We start from the raw sequence: 25,005 nt of genomic DNA, 5'->3' as shown, positions 1-25,005 counted from the left end.
ACTAGGAGACATAGTCCAAGCTAGACTAAAGGAGAATGGGTTTCTGAAGCTTAGAAATGCTGAAAAGCTCTTTAGCGCTCCCCAAACCGATTGCTAAAGGGGCTGTTCTGTAGTCACAGATTAATAATAAATTACTGTAGACGTTACTAACTAATAATGATAATAACGAGACTGTCTTGATTAAGGTAGACATATATAACTTCTACATTATTATCATTATTAATTAGTAATTTATTATTAATCTGTGACTACAGAACATGATGTCAGATTTGTTTTCAGATCTTGTGTCAGATCTGGTGTTAGATTAGGTGTCAAATCTAGTGTCACATTGCTTTAAAGTGCTGGTAAAAGGTAGATTTAGATCTAGTGGTTTCTAAATTGCTAAAAGTACATTTTATTTGTGGTGTCGTTAGTTCATGTTGTTAGATCTAGATCTAGACATAGAATCTAGAATCTGTACGAATAATGGAATTATTCGATCCTCAACCGTTGTCACTAGACGGTAATCTATCTGAAAGATGGAAAAAATGGAGACAAAGTTTTGAACTGTTTATGGTTGCCACTGAAAAAAATACGAAGCCCGAGCCAGTGAAGAAAGCTTTATTGTTACACCTGATCGGTGAACCCGCTCGCGACATCTACAATACTTTTCAAGTATGTGAAGATGAGACTGTAGACAAAGTAATTGAAAGGTTTCAGAATCATTTTTTGCCTAAGTCCAACACTGTGTATGACAGATTTAAATTCTTTTCAAGAAAGCAGAAAGACGGAGAAACGTTTGAACAGTATTATACTGAGTTAAAGAATTTGGCAAAAGAATGCAAGTTTGACAACCTTCGAGATGAACTCATCAGAGATCGATTGGTGTGTGGCATACAGTCGGATCGAGTGAGAGAGAGACTTCTGAGAGATGTAGACTTAACTTTAGAGAAGGCAGCAAGCATAATTCGTGCTGACGAGCATACACAGAACCAAATGATAGATATGAAAGGACTACATGTGGATGCTGCTAATAAATTAAAGAAGACAGAAGATAGAAAGCCAGTCAAAACCTCACAGGGAAAAATGGCAAAGAATCATGTAACAAGTCTCATTAGAGATTGCAGATCTTGTGGTGGATCTCATGGAAAATACAATTGCCCAGCATTCGGACAGACATGCCGAAAATGTAAAAAGAGAAATCACTTCGCTGTAAAATGTCGTTCGAAACACTTCAAGGCTGTTGATTTTCTGGAAGATGAAAGTCAGGCAAGCCAAGTAAATGAGTTGTGGTTTGAAGCAATTGGTACTGACAACAATGTCAAAGTTTGGATGGTTGATGTCAATATTATGGGAAAAATAGTCAAAATGAAGATTGACACAGGAGCACAAGCTAATGTGATATCAGAGTCAACGTGGAACAATTTAGAAACTGATACTCAGTTAAAGAATTCAAATACTACCCTACTAGCATTGGGGGATGAAGCATTAGAACTGAAGGGAGTTGCATCAGTCACATTTAAAGTCGGCGATGTAGAAGTTATATATGTCTACCTTGATCAAGACAGTCTCGTTATTATCATTATTAATTAGTATTATTAATCTGTGACTACAGAACAGGGGCGGCAAACTTCCTTTTTATGGTAGATGGTGGTTGAAGTTTATACTATACATCATAATGTTGTACCGCTTCCGTATAAAAGTTTAACAAAGGAAATATATTTAGGTGATTTTAAGTTCAATCTTGATTATCTGCGGCATCTCTCTTTGATTAAACCAGGGCGATTAGTTAATCTGCCGATCACTATTCTTATCTGTAAATCCTGCCTTTGAAGAAGAAATTTGTATGACTATTGGGAGGACAACGATGTTGGTCGCCAGAGACGAAACCGCAGAGTGACTACAAAATTTCCTATAGCATTATGGAATGTTAGAGATCGTGTGCAGGACAATCTACCACGAACAAACAATTCTGTGGGGTGATGGCACCATGCATTTCAACTGTCTATTGACGGTCATCACTCCAATGTGTACAAGTTAATCTCTCACTTCCTCAGAGAACAGGAGAACACTGAGAACAAGATTCTGAGGTACAATGCTGGAGAACGAAGTAAAGCTGCAAGCAAGACAAAGTGCCTCCAACTTAACAGACGTCTTGCAGCTATATTGCCAATGTACGGAAACAAGCAACAGATGGAGTTTCTACGTGACATTGCATACAATTTAAATTTGTGAAAATGTGTATATGTATGTGGATGTAAATCTGAAAAGTATATAGAAGTATATATGGGTGTTTTTGAGGTGCATTTTTAGAATATAAATAAAAGATTTATTTAGAAATTTTTCATTTTTGCTTAGTATAATTTGTGCATAATATTGCATATTTATATCTTAAGATATCTAAAGTGTTTCCTGCAAAATTACTGAAAAATAATGATAACGTAACGTTAAAATAAAATAAAAAATATTGGCTCTATTCATATTTTACGATATCTAAAGTAATTTTTGCAAATAAATGTAAAATATTTTTCCGCGCTATTTTGTCGGCGCTATTTTGTTAGCGCTATTTTGTCCGCCCTTTTTTGTCGGGGTACCATATATTTATGTATTTATTTATTTATATATTTGTATGTATTTATTTATTTATTTTTATGTATTTACTTATTTATTTATTTTTATTTATTTATTTACTTTTTTATTGGCCTTCTTCAGTCGTAGAACGACTATGGTTCATCTCGAACACTTTTTCATGTGGCTGTGGAGCTTTATTTTAGAGAGGAACACTACCGTCCACATATATTGCAGGTTAAGGCACTAGCGGATCCAGAACTTCGGAATTTGGGAGGGGGTGATTCTTTTCCAAACCCTAACCCTAAAGCCCAGGAAACCCTAACCCTAAGCATAATTTTTTTTTTAAATGCAATGTTTCTCAACCTTTGGCCCCCCCACCAACAAAAAAAAAACAACAAAAAACAGCCATGTTGAGGCCTTTCTCTTGACAGCTATGGGGTCCAACGCCAAAAGTGTTTTCTTGCATTCTTCACAGCAGAAACGCATTTTCCTGACATCTACAGCTCATTATTCATCCTATTCAAAAAGGACCTTTTGAAAATGATTTACTTGAAATATATTCTAATATGAATGTACAGGCCCATACTACATTGCAAACAAAACCAATTTGCTCCTTGAAAAGATAAGGTACCCCGCATATTTAGATAAAGACTTTGAGGATCGCCGCCGAAAAATAAATATTCGAAAAATAATATTTAAAAAAAAAAAAAGCTCCTTTGTAAGTGATACATTTTGTTCAATAGGCATGTTTGTAATTTTGTTTTGATACAGAACTATAATTCAAAGCTCTAAACAAAACATTTTGGAAATGGGAGGAGAAATTAAATGAACTCATTAGATTCTACTCTAAATTTTTTGCATTTTTAGGATTCAAGCATATATTGTGAGTCTCAAAATTATTTATACAAAAGAAAAATATCAGTACGAGTAAAGGTTGGAAAAAGGTACCTAGGAAAATAGTATTTGGGTTCAGAACTCATCTCAATTGTCTAAAACAAAGTCTTTCTTAAGATAACTAAGATAAATGTGTGTGCAATTACATAAACTCTGTCGCCATGTTTGACTATTCTGTTTTAAAACGTCATGTTTACGTCTGGAAAGGGGAGAGGGCGGTAGAGTGAAAACGTTAATCCTCGCTCCTTTTTAAAATTTCTGCTAATGATTGCATTTGGCATTAAAGAATATGGGTGGGGCGACTCGATATAAGAATTTAATTTATAGCATATATAAATTATATTAGTGACATTTTTTTTTATTTTGTAATTTCTTCACTAAAATACAAAAAGAAAAAAAGTATTGCATGTCGCTCCTCACACCTGGTACAACCCTTTTTCATTTATATTTACTAATGCTAAAATTTGAGATAAAAGTCTGTGTGCGACATAATATACAAATGGGTTAAAACATCAATATTTAGCATATATTTATATTATAGAGATATTCAACAATTTTGCTAACAAACTATGATTTCTCTATTAATATTTGACCGCCCCCCCCCACTCAGAGGCCTAGAGTGGGGAGGGCAGTGTCGTGCGCATCTTGTAGGGTATTTTCGTTTGAGCACCATAAGGTTTTATTAGTTCTGTTCCTAAGGATGCGCTATATTAGTGTCATTGTTCTCTTGTTGTGCCTTGAGATGAGTCTCTTTGTGTTCGCTTGGTGTGCCTTGAGATTGAGTTATCTGTGTGGTGTTATTCCCCAGTATTGGGTAAGTTAGTTTATTTTACTATCTTCTACATGTCGTAGATCTAAAATCGTTTCTTTAATAATCGTGAGAATGGCGGTATCAAAGGAGTGTTTATTTTTCTTATCCAGGGACGCAGGCTTGGGACTCTGCTGGAGTCAAGTCTGAGTTGTAGGCTTGGTAGTTGACTATTGCCCGTGGCGTTGGGTTGGCGTTGTGAGAACTGATTGACTATGGCACTGAGATTAAGGTGTGCTATAGTCCTGTGAATGTAATTTGTAATGGCTATTGATATTTATTCATAATGTATGCCTCATAATATCATATATATCATTAACTCATTAAACCTTTGTTGTTATATGCAATATTGTTATTCACTAGTATACGTTAATATTTGGTTTATTCGTTCCTGGATATTTATTGCATAAATTGATTACTAGACTGTTAGGGGTGCCCAGGCAGACGAGCCAAGGCTAAATTATAACCCCGGCATAAAGTTAATAAACACTGTTCAGGTGGGGAGCCCGGCGGAGTACATCATACCCTAGATGAGCGCGAGGACAAAACCCACCTGACAGGCAGCAGAAGCAATCACCCCCCCCACCTCACCGAATCGGCTAAGATACCAGAAGTATAGCGATATAATATAAAAATTATATAGTAATTCAACTAATTTTGTTTACAAACAATGATTTCTAAATAGAAGTAGGATCGCCCCCCCCCCTCAAAGGGCTTTGTTGGGAAGGGAAGTAGATGTATTCGCCCCACCACCCCACCCAATCGGCTAACAGGGGAACAAAATAATAAAACGATTAGTTAAAATATTAATAACAAGTTTTAATCAATAGATATTTAATTGATTGTGTTAACAAGCTGTGATTTCTACAAAAAAATTGGACCGCCCCTAACTCGAAAGTTTATGGTGGGGGGGGGGAGCGGGATTGATGCCATCGCCACCTCCCCAAACCACCAAATCGGCGAAAACTTCTAGAGGGGGGGGGGAGCAAAATAATCAAAAACTAGGTTGAAATATAAATAATTTTTATCCGGCGGGGGGGGGGCGGATATATATATATATATATATATATATTGTTACGATTCTCTCTCCTAATCAGTCTTCTGTAAACACTGCTAAAACTCAACACAACACATCAAGAACTTGACAACAACAGCTCCACAATATCGGGTACTTTAATAATGAGTGAATAAGTAGATAACAGCCAATACTAGACAATTGGCACCAAACACATCAACAACTAAAATGTCACTCTGTACATCACCGTACAAAACTCTACTATCTCTCTTTCTGGACTCGTACATCAACACCTGAGGACTCAACCAGGACCGACTTCATAGCCGACTAACAGTCCCGGTCTCGACGCTCTCCGGTCTTGAACTGCCGCTTTCCTACACACTGTGTCCTCGTACACGCAGGCTTTCGATCACATGACCATAACATTGGTCATATTTGCCTGTAATCGTGTAATCGTAGTACTGTCCCTTGTCCATGGCCCCGCTGACCTGAGTGATTCACGTGTGTGTCAGCTGAGTCTATAGTTAACCCTTTTGCGCCGCCAATAGGGTCATAACATTGCCCCCTTCTCAGATTTGTCCGTCCCGGACAAAATCTATCTCACGACATGGGCAGTGGAGATGAATCGATGCAGGAGGAGGTCTATCGGTGGGGGCGACAATGGGCTTATATTGCCATCTCGATGGAGCCATCTGTGTTGTAGTCAGCGTATGTCTCTTTCTTCTGCTCCAGTTGACCTTCACCTGGTTGCACTGACGTCTTGGTTGCATCGCACTGCACTTTGGACTCAGCAAACGTCGCCTTCTTTGGTCGCTCACTACTGAGAGCAGCCACTTAACACATGGGGAGGGATATGTCAGGACAGGGGTCACCAAGATCGTTGGTCTAACAGGTTTCTTCATAGGGCTTTGAAGAGAAAGACTTGGGGGTTGGGTTTCAGGTTCACAGGAGGGGACATTGTGGCTAACATCATCTTCAGGCTTGCCCGGAGGGCAAACTAGTGGAGCAAGTTGGCAGCACTCCACTTGCGAAGGTCCCTCATCTTCAGCATCAAGCTCCAGTTCACTTACTTTACCATCACCAGGGCTTCTCACTCTGGTCTCGTCAGCTGGACAAACGTCTGCTGGGTGCAGACCTTGCCGATGGGTTCCTTGGAGTTGGCGTTCTCCCTGCAAAGCTCGACACACAAAGTTCTTGCCAAACATCTGGGTGCAGCCACCAGGATTCGAGTTCCTCCCATCAACACTGGCAGATTGACAGATGTCTTTAATGTCCTCAGCTACGAGCTTGGGGAAAGACACAACGTTGTCAGGTTCTGTCTGACTGATGGAGGCACTCAGATCAGGTACGTCTACAGCAAAAGCGTTGGTTGAGCTATTGGTCTCTTCTCTTGTTTCTTCACCTGTCTCTTTCTGCGAATCACCCTTGATCACATTCTGAAAGCCAGCCAACATCTGTTTTTGAAATGTGATCAAGAGCTCTATCACATCAGGTTCGAGTTCAAAGAGGAACATGTTTGGATCTTCCTCTTCATCCACCAGGGCTTGCCGGAGACGTTCTTTAAGAGTTTCGTTGTTCCTTTCGTAGTACTTCAGTCCTCGCCATTTCAGCTCTTGTTTCAGTTCTTTCAGATTCAGTTCATCTAGCAGTTTTACAGAAACCATAGGAAATCCCACTTCAAGACACCAGTGTTACGATTCTCTCTCCTAATCAGTCTTCTGTAAACACTGCTAAAACTCAACACAACACATCAAGAACTTGACAACAACAGCTCCACAATATCGGGTACTTTAATAATGAGTGAATAAGTAGATAACAGCCAATACTAGACAATTGGCACCAAACACATCAACAACTAAAATGTCACTCTGTACATCACCGTACAAAACTCTACTGTCTCTCTTTCTGGACTCGTACATCAACACCTGAGGACTCAACCAGGACCGACTTCATAGCCGACTAACAGTCCCGGTCTCGACGCTCTCCGGTCTCGAACTGCCGCTTTCCTACACACTGTGTCCTCGTACACGCAGGCTTTCGATCACATGACCATAACATTGGTCATATTTGCCTGTAATCGTGTAATCGTAGTACTGTCCCTTGTCCATGGCCCCGCTGACCTGAGTGATTCACGTGTGTGTCAGCTGAGTCTATAGTTAACCCTTTTGCGCCGCCAATAGGGTCATAACAATATATATATATATATATATATATATATATATATATATATATATATATATATATATATATATATAGTGAGGATAAATTACGGTCTTCAAAATCCCAATTGATCTTTGTCCTAGAATGGCCACCCTCCATTTGAAAGGCTGTAAAAATGTGTAAACTGGCCTTTTTCTTCTGGCTTACTTGGCTGCAATAGAGATCTACTATTGTTTCTACTTAACACTAAAAATTGATGATTCCCTTGAACTGCAGAGAAATGTGTGTTCATGTTTGACAGTAAGTCAACACATTGTTTGCTTTGCTAGATTTAGTAATTAGGAATAGTTTAATAGGTTAGTGTTATTGACGCGAAGTTATTTTGTAAATGTAACATGGCCTACATTTATTTATATATATAAATATATATATTGGATATTCTTTTAGAATTGAAGTTTATTCCATGCTAACCCAAACTTCTGACAGGGCCTTGTGCAGGGTTCAAACCTAGAACCATCAAAATAACAGTCCAGAGCACATATCACACAACCAAGCAGCCAATTGATTGTGAGATAAAGAATCAGGAAAACTTGCCTCCAGAGGGAAAGATTTTTTTGTTATGATGCTTTAAACTAAATTTAATAATCTTTCAATTCAATGACTAAAAGTATTACCTGCAAAAGCTTGTCCAGTTGGTTTGAGTAATAGATAGTCCTGAGATATCAGTGGTCAGGCCTAAAGTACAGTTTCCAATAGCAGCAGCACAAGGTCCATCTGTAAGTCACAAATATGATAAAATTTTCTATAATAAAGATGCCAAGGAGAAATTTAGCAATAAAGGAATAAAAAGAATATCTTAGTTTTAAGAGTAACACTTACAGCATCTAGTCAATAAGGTATCTTGTTTAAACATTGTCTCTGCGTCAACCAAAGAAGCTACCAATCCTGCATCACACTCAGTGTTAGCCTTGATGGCATTAGCACAAGTAGAGAACTTGGTCACAACACTGAAAGGTTCACAAACGCTCAAAATTAGGTGCTAAAAATTCACTCACTAGAATACTGTCTGTATTTCAAAACCTAGACACTAATTTGAGTATATAGACTAAAATTGATAAACTCTAGTTGGAAACTCAGGCAAAATAAAATTAATTGATTCAATCAATAATAATTTTTTTTGCATATGAAAAAATAATTTTCAAGCAATTTTATACATTTCTACTTACGGACAAGCAGCCATGACATTGTTATTTTTATAATCTAATAATATATTTTGAGCTTGTAGTACACATTGATAGATGTCATGGCCACAGCCTATTAGTTTACCATCAGGACCTGTTGTAAAAAACAGATATAAGGTGTATTTTGATAGATTTATTGTTTAACACTGACAAAGTTAACACAAAAGAACCATTGCAATTCTAAATCAACTTTACAAATTCATTTACACTTCTAAGGGACCTTTTTTTTAGAATTAAATCAAATCAAAACATTTTTTTAAAGGTAATTTTGATGTTTGGCATAATCTGTTGACACTTAAATTTATTTTCCAGGTGTATGTATTATTTAAACATAATACAATAGAAGATTATCCACACAAGTCAAAAGGAAATGTTCTGATAAAATTTGGACTTTATGTATAAATAATGATTACTATCTTCTTAAATCATATTTTTAATGAGCATATGATTATAAAAATGCTGCTAAATATGTAGCTCTATAAAATATTACATAAATGATTGATTTTGAAGTGATAAAATTAATTCAAGATTGTATTTTCACACTAAAAACTCAATCATTAAAATTTTGTGTACTTATTTTGTCTAATTTTACATTTTAGTTAACATTTACACATATTCGAGTTAATTTAAAAGAACACACAATATAACCATTTAAGAGAATACATAATCTTACCAATGAAGAGAATACACAATCTTATCATTTTAGAGAATACACAGTATAACCATTTAAGAGAACATACAATTTTAGCATTTAAGAGTATACACAATCTTACTATTTTATAGAATACACAAACTTACCATTAAAAAAAAACACAAAATATAACCATTTAAGAGAATACCCAATCTTACCATTTAAGAGAGTACAAAATCTTATCATTTAAAAGAACACATAATCTTAAAATTTAAGAGAATACATAATCTTACCATTTAAGAGAACACACAATCTTACCATTTAAGAGAACACATAATCTTACCATTTAAGAGAACACACAATCTTACCATTTAAGAGAACACATAATCTTACCATTTAAGAGAACACACAATCTTACCATTTAAGAGAATACACAATCTTACCATTTAAGAGAACACATAATCTTACCATTTAAGAGAATGCATAATCTTACCATTTAAGAGAATACACAATCTTACCATTTAAGAGAACACACAATCGTACCATTTAAGAGAACACATAATCTTACCATTTAAGAGAACACATAATCTTACCATTTAAGAGAACACACAATCTTACCATTTAAGAGAACACATAATCTTACCATTTAAGAGAACACATATTCTTACCATTTAAGAGAACACACAATCTTACCATTTAAGAGAACACATAATCTTACCATTTAAGAGAATACACAATCTTACCATTTAAGAGAACACATAATCTTACCATTTAAGAGAACACATAATCTTACCATTTAAGAGAACACATAATCTTACCATTTAAGAGAACACACAATCTTATCATTTAAGAGAATACACAATCTTACCGTAACCATTTCAAAGAACACATTTAAGAGAATACACAATCTTACCATTTAAGATAATACTCTTCCAAAAAAAAAGATTCATTAAAAGACATATACGCCTATTTTTTTTATTTTAGAGATGATGAATTGTGCATTAATAAACTGTGCTGTGAAAACTGTGCATCAGTAAATCTTGCTGTAGTAGATTTAAATTGTGCAATCTAAGAATACTTAACCGCTTGATACATTTTATATCTGACCAATTGTTCATTAGCTACAAACTCCTTAATCAAAATCTTATAATTAAACTGAAATGATAAAAACAAAACTGAATATAAATCTGTTATTAATTCCGTAGAGCCTTCATAATCTAACAAACCTACCACATGTATTGTGAGTTAAATCATTCAGAGTTGTAAATGCAGCTGCAGCTGCTACTTGACATCCAGCCACAGTGACAGCATTGATGCAGTCTAGGGCATATTTATAGTCACTGTGGAATAAATTACTTTCAATTTTGTAGGAGCATGGAATCTTCATGTGTATATGACATAAGTATTTAAGTATGTAAATTGAATACTGCAGTATTTCTTTATTAATTAGAAGATCCATGATGAGACATACAGATCTAGATTTTCATTAGACTGGTTTTGTAGTCAATAGTTTTGTGCTTTTAAAAAGCTACCTTTTTTAATAGCTGTGATCAGTTTTCTACTGGAGGGATCAATTTGTATGAACCAAAAAAAAAATCACTATTTGGCCTATATTATTTACTGCTTAAAAATCGGATATGTGCCACTTTGACCTAGATCTACATCTAAGCTTTCTTGTTTCATTTACAACTTTTGATTACTTAGATATATAAAGATCTGCTTCATTTTATTTGTATATTTCACTTTTTTTTTAAATCTCCTTTCAGTGGCCTTCAAAAGGAAATAGTCACTATTACAATTACTTTTTTTTGTAATCTGTTTGGGTTTCATAAACTAGAAAAAATAAAAAGCCGACATCATGCAATGATTTGCAATGGCTACTTCTTTTCATTTTTTTAAAGCAACCAATATAATAGTAACAACATTAATATATTTCCATTCTGTGCCTCTGTGGTATCATGTCATCAGTCGACCTAACAAAAACAATATTATGGGCAACACTTTCAATACCTTAAATGTATAGGGTTATGGTTGTTGATATTTTGCAGATCATAGACTTTTAATTGAAAATATTGAGACCCGGACCTTGTTAATGTTATGAGTGGACCACTTAGAGGACCTATTCTGAGTTTGTGTTTCCACACAAACTATCTTTTAACTCTGCTCATTTTTTTTAAAAAAAGAACATTATGACATTTTTAACCGATATATCTAGATCTAGATCTACATACAAGCATAAGTTCATAATATGTTACTTTGTATTGAAGAATGTCACATAGATATAATATATGTTACCGGCAAAGTGCAAAATCCAGCATTCTATAGAATGCCTAGATGCCTATGCCTGAAATACTTGAAACGTCGTAGAAAAGTGAGAAATAATTTCTCCATTTCCTACTTTGCTTAGGCATTGTATAGAATGCCAACAATTGCTTTAGGCAAAGTGTTTATTCATCTTCTTATCTTATATAATAAAGAAGTTACTTCAAAAATGAAGATGATTACGTCCTACACGTCATGCATTCAGTCATGCATATTAAACAATGACTTAAATTCTGCCAAGTCACTGGTTTTCCTGGCTTTCTCAGGCAACCCATTCCATGCTCTAATAGCACTAGGGAAGAAGTAGAATTTGTACAAATTTGTTCTAGCATATGGAAAGTACTTTATTAATAATATAATATTTCTATTTGCCAGTAATCTAAATAATTTAGTCTTGTTCTTTTAAGTGTGGAGTTTGTTTAATTACGACTGTCTAAGTTGGCATGCTTTGTGCAATGTAATTGTACTAGGTAAAAAGTTGATACAAAAGATGTTTCTTAATGTGTTGTATAAAAGGCAAAAGAAAATAAGTCTATTCTATAATCAAAGCAAATACAGATACTAAAAAGGTACCACTTGATTAGATATTGCAGGGGCGTAGCTAGGTATCTTGGGGCTTGGGGGGATTTACCTCTTTGGGGGCCCCTTGCATTTTGACATTCGACATCATGCCATGAGATAATGTACTTAATAAATATATAACCCTACATTCAAATTGGTAAAGTTTATCAGTAAAATTAACACGTCGTGCTTTCTGTGCAACAAAGGTCAGAGGTCATCATCTACATCAATTGTGTCTAGTATTTGTGACTCCACTGACATTAAAGCCATGCTAAGCCTATTTTGTGTCATTGTCATTTATTAACTTGAGCTTTGAGAATTATCTCTCACATGACGCAATTAAAGTGGCCTGAGTTAGCAGTATTCAAATGGATGTTGCAAGGTTTGAGCACACATCCTTACCATATGAAGCCAGCTTCCTCAATATGTCAATTGGTGATTGTGGCACTGGTTTATTGATAAAAAATGCTCGTGCATCAATAACATCATTGAACAAGCGATTTGCCTGTATTTCATCAAACAGAAAAAGTAGCACAGTTTTTCATCAGCATGTCATCATCCATAGACTTCAAGAGGTGTCTTGGTTCAAGAAGAACCCCAAAGGTGTCCACATGGTTTTCCAGCCTTTGAAATATATCTTTCATCTCCATATGAAGTCTGTCCAGCACTTCTGTTGCAACACGTTTGAATTGCAGTTCTATTGACAGTCCCACATCAGAACTCAACTCCCCATCAAGTCTTTTCTTTCTTCTGGTTGTTTTGATTGCAGGAAATCCATAGCATTCACTACCTTCTTTTGCTCTTTCGATGGATTGAGTGATCAGTCTCTCATCATTTTGCAGAAAGCATGAAAGGATTTTAATTTCTTCAGCAGCTTTCGCATGTGCAGTACAGACTTTTGTATGTTTATACAGATAAGCAAAAAATTCATAATTTTCCACTACATGAAGAAGATTCTGTGCATTGCTTCTAGTATCCATTCTTTCAGTTGTTGATTCAGAAAGTTTCTCCAACAGCTTGATGCAAGGAAACTGCCGACGTAACTTCAAAAAAGAAGATGATTACGTCCTACGCATCATGCATTAAGTCATGCATATTAACCAATGACTTAAATTCTGCCAAGTCACTGGTTTTCCTGGCTAGCTCAGGCAACCCATTCCATGCTCTAATAGCACTAGGGAAGAAGGAGCATTTGTACAAATTTGTCCTAGCATAATGAACGAGGAATGTGCCTTTATCTTTGTGTCTTTCTGAGTATTTTATTAAATTTTGTTTTTGTATTTGAAGATTATGGTTCAGTGTTTTATGTATAACTGCTACTTTACTTTTGAGTCTTCTATCCTGAAGGCTTTCAAAATTTAGTGATTTTACTAAAGGTGTTACTCTAGTCAAATGTGAATATTCGTTTGTATTTTGGATGGCTGCCTAGTCGTTTGGATTTATCGATGGTCCCGGGTTCCAACCCTGCCTGCTCCTATCCCCCGTCGTCCTGCGGGAGGTTTGGACTAGGAAGTAAACTATCTTCAACTCTGAAGGAACATCCGAAATAAAACAAAAACAAACATTTTTGTGTCTGTTCTAGTTTCTTAATGTTTTTTTGAGTTGAGGGGTCCAAAACAGAGGATGCATATTCTATTTTTGGTCTAACCAAGGTTAAATAACATTTTAGTTTTATGTTCTTTTTTTATTTATAGGTGGGAAGACATGTTCCAATTTAATTCCCATTTCTGTAATTCATCTAATTCTCTTGTAAAATATCTGCATCTAGTGTTGTTTTTATTGTTCTATATATTATGCAACCATCTGCGAATAATCTGTTTTTTTTTTGCTCCTGAACTAATGCAATTTGGTAAATCGTTTATGTAAATTAAAAATAGTAGTGGACCTAAGACTGTTCCTTGAGGTACACATGAGTTTACTTTTATCGGTGTTGATTTAGAGCCATTTATTATTACAGTTTGTTCTCTCCCTATTACAAAATCTTTAATCCACTGATGCAATGGACCATTAATGCCGAAATATTTTAATTTTTTATGCAAACTATGGTGGTGAACTTTGTCAAAAGCTTTGGAAAAATCTAGTAAGATAGCATCTATTTGCTCACTGTTATCTAAACCTTTTGATAAATCATCAATTAGTCCTTTTAGTTGTGTTTCACATGATCTATATTTCCTAAAACCGTGTTGGTATGGAGTAAGGACATTATGTTTGTCTAAGTGGTTTATGATGTTGCTACATATTATGTGTTCTAGGATTTTACATGTGATGCTCAAGTTTATTTAATTACAGTTTACTATTGTAAATACTGTATCATACCTTTTGTGATTCCAAGTTCTAATTTAAAGTTTCTGTACTTGATAACATTTAGATCTAGAGATATAGAATCCTCGGCATCACGGTTATAAGATCTCAGCACTCCTGACAATTCGACAAAGATCAACTAACAAGAAACTGATAGTCAAGCTCATCATCATCAAAGATTATTAACGATCCTTCAAGATCTTTTATTACCCGTGATACTTTATAATTATCTGAATAAGACTTTTCTATTCTGCCTGACGCAGAACTAGTTATTTCATAAAAAGCCTATCGAATCATTTCGTACTTTGCCTAAAAACGCCTTGCATTTATCAATTTGCCGGTTACATATAGATCTATATAATAGGCCTATTTTAAAACAAAAACACTTAGCTTACATGCAGACTGATGGAAAATCTGCCACTTGCGATTTCCGTCCAATTTTCTCTCTGAAATCATTTCCAATACAAGCATTAACAGCAGAACAGTCTTGACACTGAATGTATGTTACACAGACCACAGCTGAAACGTAGAGAGAAAAAAAGTTCTCTAATCTCTTTAAGATATATGGATGGTGGTGTGACATAATGGGGAATAACATTTTTTTTTAGTAATTTTGATTATAGGAGTGATTCCCCTTACGAAGTTTATATAAGGCATGTAGACCGTGTTTAATTTTTACTTGCTCCTGAATTACTAGCTTGACCACTGGACCTGTGTTGTGAAATTGTATTTTTTTCTGTTAGTGGTCGTGTGTCTTGGGGTACTCGTGAGAAATGTGCCCTGCTCTGGAGATCTTTGGACTAAGTATATCTTTAGTCATTATTGTATTTTATATAATGTATTAATTAGTAGATATAGCCTCAAATGATTTCCAGGCAGTATATTGTTATAAACCTGGTGGTGGCACAGATGGGGGTAGTGGTGTAAGTGTAGTCAGCCGACGCAAATCGCCCCAGGCCAGCGCTAGACGAGCGGTCAAGCGTGACGAGTTACGACTGTCAGCCGAGTCGAGGGTCAACAGGACAGTTCGGGAAGGATCGCCGATGTGAACAGAGCTCAGGAGCGTCACGAGAGTTATAGTCATCTGACCACCTAGAAACGTCGAGGGGCGTTCTGTCCGGTTCGAGAAGGCCAGTAGGGACCCTATATAAGAGCGGAGGTTGCGCAGTCAAGACGGTCGAGAAAAGGGGCTCAATACAGCAAGGTTCAGAAAGCGGGTTCACGGCAGGGGTTCAGAGCCCGGTTCACTACAGTCCGGTCGACTACAGCACAGTTCAGCGGTGTGGTTCTGTACGGAGCATTACGACGGTTCAGTGCGGAGTACTGTAAAGTACAGTTGAGACGACTGGCGTCTTGATCTTGGTCTGCGATCGAGTCCGACACAACGAGCCTAGTGTGTGAAGTCAGTCCTGAACTATTGAACCCAGTGCAAGCCCGGAACGAGACGGAGAGGCCAGTGCAAGAGTTGATACGGCGGAACGGTGTTATCGAAGAGATATTTGTACAGTCTTGTGTTACGTGCTGCCAATTGTACAGTATTGGCTGTTATTTATTCAACCATTAAAGTGTTACGTTACTTTGGAGCCCTGAGTTGTCAAGTTCTTTAAGTTGGTGGTGTATGGTGCAGTTTGCAGAGAGCCTGGATAGTGAGATTCGTAACAATATTTTAACCCTGATGTTATGCATCATGGGGTACTCCTAAACGTGACATATTGTTGTAGCCTTGTCTGTGAGGGATTCAACCTGTATTGAATCATCAAATAGGCTTTACTGAACGGATGTCTATAGCTGGGATTCTATGAAGCTTGTAGGCTCATAGGTTTCCCTGAAGCTTATAATTCATCATGACCCTTTTGTTTGTTTTGGTGACCCGTCAAAATAGCGCCGACAAAATAGCGCGGAGAAAATAGCGCCGACAAAATAGCGCGGACAAAATAGCGCGGACAAAACAGCGCGGACAAAATAGCGCGAAATTTCCCGACAAAATAGCGCGGACAAAATAGCGCGGACAAAACAGCGCGGACAAAATAGCGCGAAATTTCCCGACAAAATAGCGCAAGACAAAATAGCGCCGACTTATATATGACATGTATAAAAGTAAATGATTTTTAGTAATTTAATGTCCTGGACATCATTTTTGTTGATGTCTCTATCTTTTTCAATATTAATAGATCTGAGATTGAAATTATGCCATACTTGCATAGAACAAGAGTACTTTAAAGTTTATATCATTCATTGATTGAAATGATGGAAAGATGGCGATCACATTTCTAATCTCGCCAAACGTTTGTTTAATCTCAGGCAGTGACCGACCAACTCAATCATTAACTTTGCTATTTCCTTTCCGTCTTTGTCTAATACCATTACATAGACATCAAAGTTTAGGAGTGTCAATTTGGATTGTAGTCCTGAATCCATTTCCCGTCTCTCCCAAGCACACCCCTTCATGAGACAAGAATAGAAACCTTGCCTTCCTCTTGACAAGCATCTTTACTTGTTTTTTTAAGTACACTTTTATAATGTAAATAAATGCTATATTTTTAAATTATTCATTTGACATTATTAAGATTTCTGCTTATTTATGTTTTAAGATATCTAAAGTGTTTCCTGCAAAATGACTGACAAATTATGATAACATTAAAACAAACAAAATATATGGCTCTATTCATATTTTACGATATCTAAAGTATTTCTTTCAAAATGACTAAAATATTTTTTTTTCTGCGCTATTTTGTCCGCGCTATTTTGTCGGCGCTATTTTGTCGGCGCTATTTTGACGGGGTACCGTTTGTTTTGTGTTTTTTTCTTTGGCTAAAAAGGGATGTGTCAGCCTGAAGCCTGTATCCCCGGAGTGGCCAAAAGTGGTCATGTGTTGACCTGAGACCTGTGACCTTTTTTTTTCTACACTGATGTGTGATTCCCAGAATGTGACGATAGTGTATATATTACATGACTAGGGCTGTGTGCCATACTATTTTTGAATGTGTATCTTTTGTTCATTTTCTGTGGAGTAGGCCTGTGAGTTGATGGCCATTTACTTACATAATTATTTTACTCATGTAAATAAACTTATATATATATGTTTACCTGCGATTTTCTTAAGTCTTGTTTTGCATACATTAGTTTAATTGTATACCTGGAGATTATACTTTATAACCTAGGCAGTACATGTAGGGACCAATGTACCTCTGGACGAACGTGCCAGCACACACTGATCTGTTGATCTAAAATACCTAAATCTCGCCTTGGTGATCTCAAACAAGCAATTAACTGCATGAAAAATAGAAAATCCCCAGGGAGTGATGGTATCCCAGTGGAAGTAGTTAAGGTCAACGAATCACTCCTGCTCCATGAACTCTATAATCTCCTCTGGCCTTTTCAAACTCCTAAGGAAAATAGGTTGCCCTCCCAAACTACTGAAGTTCATTGAGTGCTTTCATGAGGAAACGAAATGTACTGTCAAATTCAATGGAGCCCAATCAGCACCTTTTGAGGTTAGCAGTGGTGTCAAGCAGGGATGTGTGCTCGCACCTACTCTGTTTGGCATATTCTTCTCTTGTCTACTACATTGAGCCTACAACGACATCAACGAAGGTGTGTTTCTCCATACAAAAAACAAGGTTAGGAGGATACTTATCAGAGAACTCCTGTATGCTGATGATGCAGCTATTGTAGCTGACTCTGATATCCAGCTTCAGACCCTGGTTGACAAACTATCTGCCGCTTGCCAGAAGTTCGGCTTAAATATTAGTCAAAGCAAGACCAAGATACTTGTCCAAAACACTAATACCTCACCTCAAATAAACATTAATTGCCAACCACTTGAAATTGTTGATCACTTTTGCTTTCTTGGCTCCATCATATCCAACGATGCTCTACTGGATAAAGACATCAACAATAAAATAGCCAAAGCAATGGGCACCATGTCACGGTTGCAGAAAAAAGTGTGGGACAACATATTGATGACTAACAATACTAAAGCCTTAGTCTATCGGACCTGTGTGATGAGCACTTTGCTATACGGAAGTGAAACATGGTCAACCTACTTATGGCAGGAAAAAAAGCTGAATATCTTCCACCTCCGATGATTAAGGCGGATCTTTAAAATAAAGTGGCAAGATAAGATAACCAATGAGGAAGAGCTACGAAGAGCAGGGTGCAGGACATCCTCTCTGTTATCAGCAGCAGACGCCTTGTCTGGCTTGGCCACGTTCGCAGAATGCCAGTAGGTTGACTTCCACAAGACACCCTATATGGCGATCTTATTGAAGGCAGGAGAGCCGCTGGTCGCCAACTCTTACGGTATACAGATGTATGCAAACGCGACATGAAGCTATTTAAAATCGACACTAGCAGCTGGGAAAAAGTAGCACTGGATAGATCCACATGGAGAGAGAGCATAAAGGAAGGGTCTCGGATTGCAGATGTCATACACAACAGAAGCAGAAAGAAGGGTGAAAATGCAACGGCGCCTGGTGATTTCATATGCCCAATCTGCAACTGCAGCTGTGTATCAAAGATTGGCCTCTTTAGCCACATAAGAAGTTGCATAGGGAAAAGATCGTCTCTCGAGACGTAAAATGCCACACAGAGTTTAATCGTATACCTGGAGATTATACTTTATAACATAGGCAGTATAAGTAGGGACTAATGTAGGCCTACCTCTGGACGAACGTGCCATCACACACTGATCTGTTGATCTAAAATACCTAAATCTCGCTATAATTCTAATTGAATATTTCTAGCTACACCCGCTAACAGGTAAATTAATTGATCAACATTTTGTTATGTTGAATGGGGTGCTCTTTTAGAATCAATCCCCATTAGTATGTAACAGATGGCATGTGTGACTTGTTGCAGTAAATCGTTTGACTAGATCTAAGAGACTATATGGTGGGGCTCAAGAAGGTGTTGTTGTTTTTTATTTTATGTGTATGGCGCGACGGAAATCATAGCGTTTCTCAAAATGCTGGGCGCACCGATGCTTCTTAAGAGAGGTCCTTTGTATATATGGGGGGGGGGGATTGAAGCAAGTTAATTTATGAATCGAGTGGCAAAAAAAAAAAGATGTATTTTCATTGAGTTTTTTTAATCCATGTTTGAAAATTAAACAAGTAAAATGATATTAAATAGCAGTGTTTCAAAAATTAAAATATTTCAGTAGGAGATGTCTCATTTTAGGTTAAAGTTATAGACTAGATCTGTAGATCTAATTATTAAATTAACTATACATATATATAATAATATTATAATGAGTCTAACGTTAAATGTAATTCTTCTCGGGTTTCTTGCATCAGAATAGTCGAAATTCTCCTGAGCGGCGAAGAAAGAATAGATCTACAGATTCTAGAGACATAGATTTTGTAAATCCAGATAACGTTACATTTATTTTATAGACTTATATAAAGTTACATTGATGACTTTTATGCGACAATAATAGGTTCTTGACAAGAAATCTTACTTTCACGAAGATGATCTTATGAACCCCAAATGAGTGTTCGAAGTTATTTTTTTTTTACATTAGATATTATGCAGTTATCTCATGTCATAATGCAGGGGCCCTTAAAAGGTCAAGCTCCCCCCTTCCCCGGGCCCACAAATGATGGCAAATTTCTAGCTACGCCACTGTTTCAAACGACAATCTATAAAGGGGACTAATTCAGCTTATACCACCACTTCAGTCAGGTAGTATTTCTTTCCCTTGTTTGAGATACAAATTAATTTATTACCAATAGTTTATTAACTAAATTGATTAACTTTTTTATTATTGATCCCTGTGTTGTCAGGTAAAAGAAATAATTGTGCTAAATTTCAGCTTGATCCTAGATTGGGTGTCGGAGACAGATGCACAGACAGACGGAGAGAGTGAGTTGATATTATTTACATATTAATTATAGCAAAATGAAGGCCATCAAATGAAATGTACAACTCAAGTACTCTATTTCTTCAGATATATCACATACTTTTAGAGGTTTTAGTAGCAGTGGCGTCACTAGAGTGTGTGTCATCAGGTGCGGTCCCCTCAGGGTGCCACCCCCTCCCAAATTCCTGTTTTTTTCGTTAAGCCATAATACATATACTTTAAATATACCATCCTTAACGAATTGTTAAATAACTATAAAAGGAGTATCGATTCTATTTTAGAATTCCATCTATTACAATGTATCTAGAGTTCAATTTTGCAACAATGCGGCCTTACAATTACAAAAAATGTTGTTTTTTTCTGGATTTCTCATTTTAAAACTAATCAATAAAAATTAAAGTCGATATAAAATATTTCTTAACTTTATTTTTTTTTTTTATAAATATTTTATATGACGTCAAATATACGGAGATAGTAAGAAATAGTTTATGGCTTTCTTAAATGATTCAGAGATATTCTTTAAGGTCTTAGTGGCACATGAATCGTGTACTGTCAAATTTTAGTTTCTTCAAGAAAAGTTTGGAGCCTTTAGATTTCTTCTCAATCATGGTCTATCTGTTAAAATGTCTTATTTTTGAGATTCATCAAATACGCTAAAAATTTTGACACTTAAATCTACGATACTTCGTCAGTTGTTGAAATAAAGACTTTTTGGTTTATCTGCTTCATCAATGATTGCTTCTAGCATTAAAAAACGAATTGGATAGAGTTGAGAGGTGTCTGAGTGGTTAAGCGCTTGTCTTCTGAACCAGGGGTCCCGGGTGCGAATCCAGGTGAAGGCTGGGATTTTTAATTTCGGGTTCTTTATGCACCTCTGAGTTCCCTCAGCTTTATTGGGTGTCTGATATTAGTTGGGGAAAAGTAAAGGCGGTTTTTGGTTGTGCTGGCCACATGACAACCTCGTTAACTGTGAGCCATAGAAACAGATGACCTTTACATCATCTGCCCTATAGATCGCAAGGTTTAAAAGGGGAACTTGGTTAGTGAGCCCGACATCTTTTGATTGCTCGCCTGACATTTTCTTCTTGTTTTTTTTTTTTTATTAAATCACACCTTTTTTTTTTTTTTTTTTTTTTTTTTTTTTTTTTTAAAAAGAGCTTTTCAATACCACTTTGAGCTAACGTGTTATGCTTTAGGTTAAGAAAAGGTTTAATTGGTCACCACTTTGTCAAAGGTTTAAAGGTACTATTGTGTATCTTTGGCCTTCTAGTACATTTTCTTAACAACAAAACTAATAAAGCAAAGACGGTAAAATGATAAACATCTTTCAATAGATCTTAAAACTCGCCTCTAGTGGCTATAATCTCACAACGAAAATATTCTTTCAATAGTACAAAAAATATTTAGGCAAGAAGTATTTTCTAATAAAAATGTTGACCACATAAATGAAATGAATGTTTTACACATCTATTAAATAGCTTTTCTGTTGCTTCTTAAAATTGTCTGTACTCCTCCATGGTTCCAGACATAGTAGCTGCATTTTCATATCCATGAGCTGGACACATCATACAGTGAAGCTCACACATTTCTTTACATTTTAAGTTATTAAGTTTATCTCATCAACTTTTTTTCTCCCTTAAAATCTTATAATTTCTGAATCTGATCAGTGTCTGCTATGTCAGGTGTGCCTAAAACGTCTATAAATTTTTCAACATTTTAGATGTACTTGCAGTAATGGATTTTGTTTACATTTCCATCATATCAAAGAAATTCTTTATTCAGTTAAGACACATCGTTAATTTGATCTCAAAATGTACTGATTTTATAAAAACAATCCAGGTGAATTTTCTTTTAATATTCCAATTTTAGACTTTATTTCCGCTACCTCTTAAATTACGTAACAAATTTCTATTTCATTTCTACAGAATTGGATGAAAATAGTTACAAGAAAAGCTAAAAAAATTGGTTTGCTATTAAGTGACTAATTCATTCCAGTTAATAAGTCTTTTATAGAACCATTCTTTCGAAAACTGGCATACTTTTCCTTAAGTTCTGGATAATGTTCTTCATAAATCATGTGAATTAAGCACATGCCATATTATAATAAATGAAAAACTGTCATGGAATCCACATATTGATGAAACTACAAAAAAATCAAACAAAGCATTAGGATTTATTAAAAGAAATTTCTATAAATCAAATAAGAACATAAAACTAAAATGTTATTTAACCTTGGTTAGGCCAATAATAGAATATGCATCCTCTGTTTGGGACCCCTCAACTCAAGAAAACATTAAGAAACTAGAACAGACACAAAATAGAGCAGTGCGATTCATAACAAACGAATATTCACATTTGACTAGAGTAACACCTTTAGTAAAATCACTAAATTTAGAAAGCCTTCAGGACAGAAGGCTCAAAAGTAAAGTAGCAATAATACATAAAACACTGAACCATAATCTTCAAATACAAAAACAAAATTTAATAAAATACTCAGAAAGACACAAATATAAAGGCACATTCCTCGTCCCATATGCTAGGACAAATTTGTACAAATACTCCTTCTTCCCTAGTGCTATTAGAGCATGGAATGGGTTGCCTGAGCTAGCCAGGAAAAGCAGTGACTTGGCAGAATTTAAGTCATTGGTTAATATGCATGACTAAATGCATGACGCGTAGGACGTAATCATCTTCTTTTTTGAAGTAACGTCTGTATTATATAAGATAAGAATATAAGAAGAACAATCCCTAAAATATTGAAGTCAATATCAATCGGCTGACTCATTGTAACATTTCCTTTATCTTGTCTAGAGCTTCTTTTACAGTCAAATTCTGACATTACATCATCGTCTTAAGAAATCTCAATTGCCACTTAGTTACTTTCCAATTCTGTGGAATTTATATTAATGGCATGTGAGATTTTTTTTAACATATTATGCCTGAAGAATGTCGTCATTTGATAAACAGTGTTTATCTAGTAGCTACAACTTCAATAATTTCTATAAAATAGATTCGAAAAAAATATTTAAAAAATCAAAGCAGTGTTCATGCAGCTGGTATACAGCTGACAGTAACCTTCACTTTTTGTTTGTGATATAAAGTATGATGTTATGTTTTGGACATTTTGAATCAATTTAATTTAAAAAACTAAAAAATGTTTAGCCGAAACTTAAATAAAATGTACATAGATATATTTATTTAATTGTAAATTACATATTCCAATATTTAGCCATTGACACTCACTTTTTAAAATTGTTAGTTATTGCAAATTGCATTTTTTTCACTTGGGTGTCACCCCCCAATTGCGGACAGCGCCCCCTTAGTAACGCCACTGAAGTAGCCTTTTATTAATTACATATTTAAGTTTGGCCTCCACTTGCTAAAATCCGGCACTACATTTCACTACATACAATTGTATCAGGTGGGTTGTAAGTAAATATCAAATAATTACTTTTCATTTAAGGAAAAAAAAACTATTTAGATATAACAAGATGCTTTGCGGCTTGGAGACACTTCGCAAACATTCGCTTTTATTATTATTATATCGCAACGACATAAAAGAAAGAACGTTTCTTTTTAATGTATGAAAAAAATGAGATTCTTAATAATAAGGCTTGCCTTCGAGTCCGAAGATTAATGAGGAATGCAGTATTCCCTCTTGCTTTGCAGACCCAGTACAATTTTTATGCATAGTATTGTATTTTTATTTCTTAAACTATTTTAAACTTATGTACTCACCAAATATCGTTAGAAGTAGAGTAGACCTCATTGTTGGGAAACAAAACTTCAGCTCTTGAAAGTGTTACAAATAAAAAAAAAGTAATTTTAAATACTTTTTTTTTCTTCACAAAATAGGATGATCCCGATTCAGACGTGGATTATATTTGACTAATCTCTAGAAGAGATTTAAAAAAATTATCTCCCCCGACTCCCCCCTAAGATTTATCTTAACTATGATAAGTTCAAGTTCTCATTAATCTCATTCAGCAGTTCTCAACTTCTCTTTCTAAAATAAAAAAAAAATACTTTAAAAAAAAAAGCTAATATTAAGTGTAGGCCTTTCAATTAGTTTGGATCAGTCAATAGAACTAGACCAACAATAATAAATCTGTACCATTAGAAATATTTTTTACCAATTGTTTTTGATTAGCGCAATTTCATGTTTTAGTTACTGTTCTCAATACGCTATGATCCGGACCAGTTGGAAAGTGGTATGAGGAGAAAGAATGGGGTATCTGGGTGATCGCTTGCGCTTTTATTTATTTTATTTTTTTAAAGGAAACGACCTGAACATGTGGACTAAAGCCTCTCAAGATTCTTAAGCACGCGCGGTAACCACATGAGAGATTTTATAGTTTTTTATTGTTTCTATTTCATGTTTGTGTTCACTAAGGCCTCAGATGATTACCTTATGTAAAGAGGACTAATTCAGCTTATATCACCCCTTTAGTCAGTACTATTTCTTTCCCTTGTTTGGCGGATACTAAACAAAAAGCCGGATGGCCGGGAATGTGGATAGATCAATAGGGTCGTGAAGTTTACAAAACTCTAAATATTAATGATAGTGAAGAGGGAGATCCGCAATTGCTATTAAAGAAAATAGAAGACTACAAAAGGGCAAGACAAAATAACAGTGTCTAGATTTAGAGCACATCAGAG

General features: G+C 35.6%; 1 protein-coding gene across 1 annotated transcript in view; it reads right to left on the bottom strand.

Moving 5' to 3' along the window:
• LOC106051810 (uncharacterized) overlaps positions 1-24,254 on the bottom strand; it is a 33,994-nt gene extending 9,740 nt beyond the window's left edge. The window contains exons 1-6 of the mRNA XM_056021650.1: positions 24,085-24,254; positions 14,879-15,002; positions 10,530-10,639; positions 8,654-8,762; positions 8,307-8,434; positions 8,102-8,201 (exon numbers count right to left, since the gene is read on the bottom strand). Coding sequence (XP_055877625.1) covers positions 8,102-8,201; positions 8,307-8,434; positions 8,654-8,762; positions 10,530-10,639; positions 14,879-15,002; positions 24,085-24,115 — 602 coding nt within the window. The 5' untranslated portion in view covers positions 24,116-24,254. The remainder of the gene's footprint in view (positions 1-8,101; positions 8,202-8,306; positions 8,435-8,653; positions 8,763-10,529; positions 10,640-14,878; positions 15,003-24,084) is intronic.
• Positions 24,255-25,005: the final 751 nt, after the last annotated feature.

The sequence above is a fragment of the Biomphalaria glabrata genome, chromosome 2 (assembly GCF_947242115.1).
Source record: "Biomphalaria glabrata chromosome 2, xgBioGlab47.1, whole genome shotgun sequence".
NCBI lineage: Eukaryota > Metazoa > Mollusca > Gastropoda > Planorbidae > Biomphalaria > Biomphalaria glabrata.
Note: the sequence above shows the minus strand (reverse complement) of the source record. Positions and strands in the feature narration are given on the sequence as shown.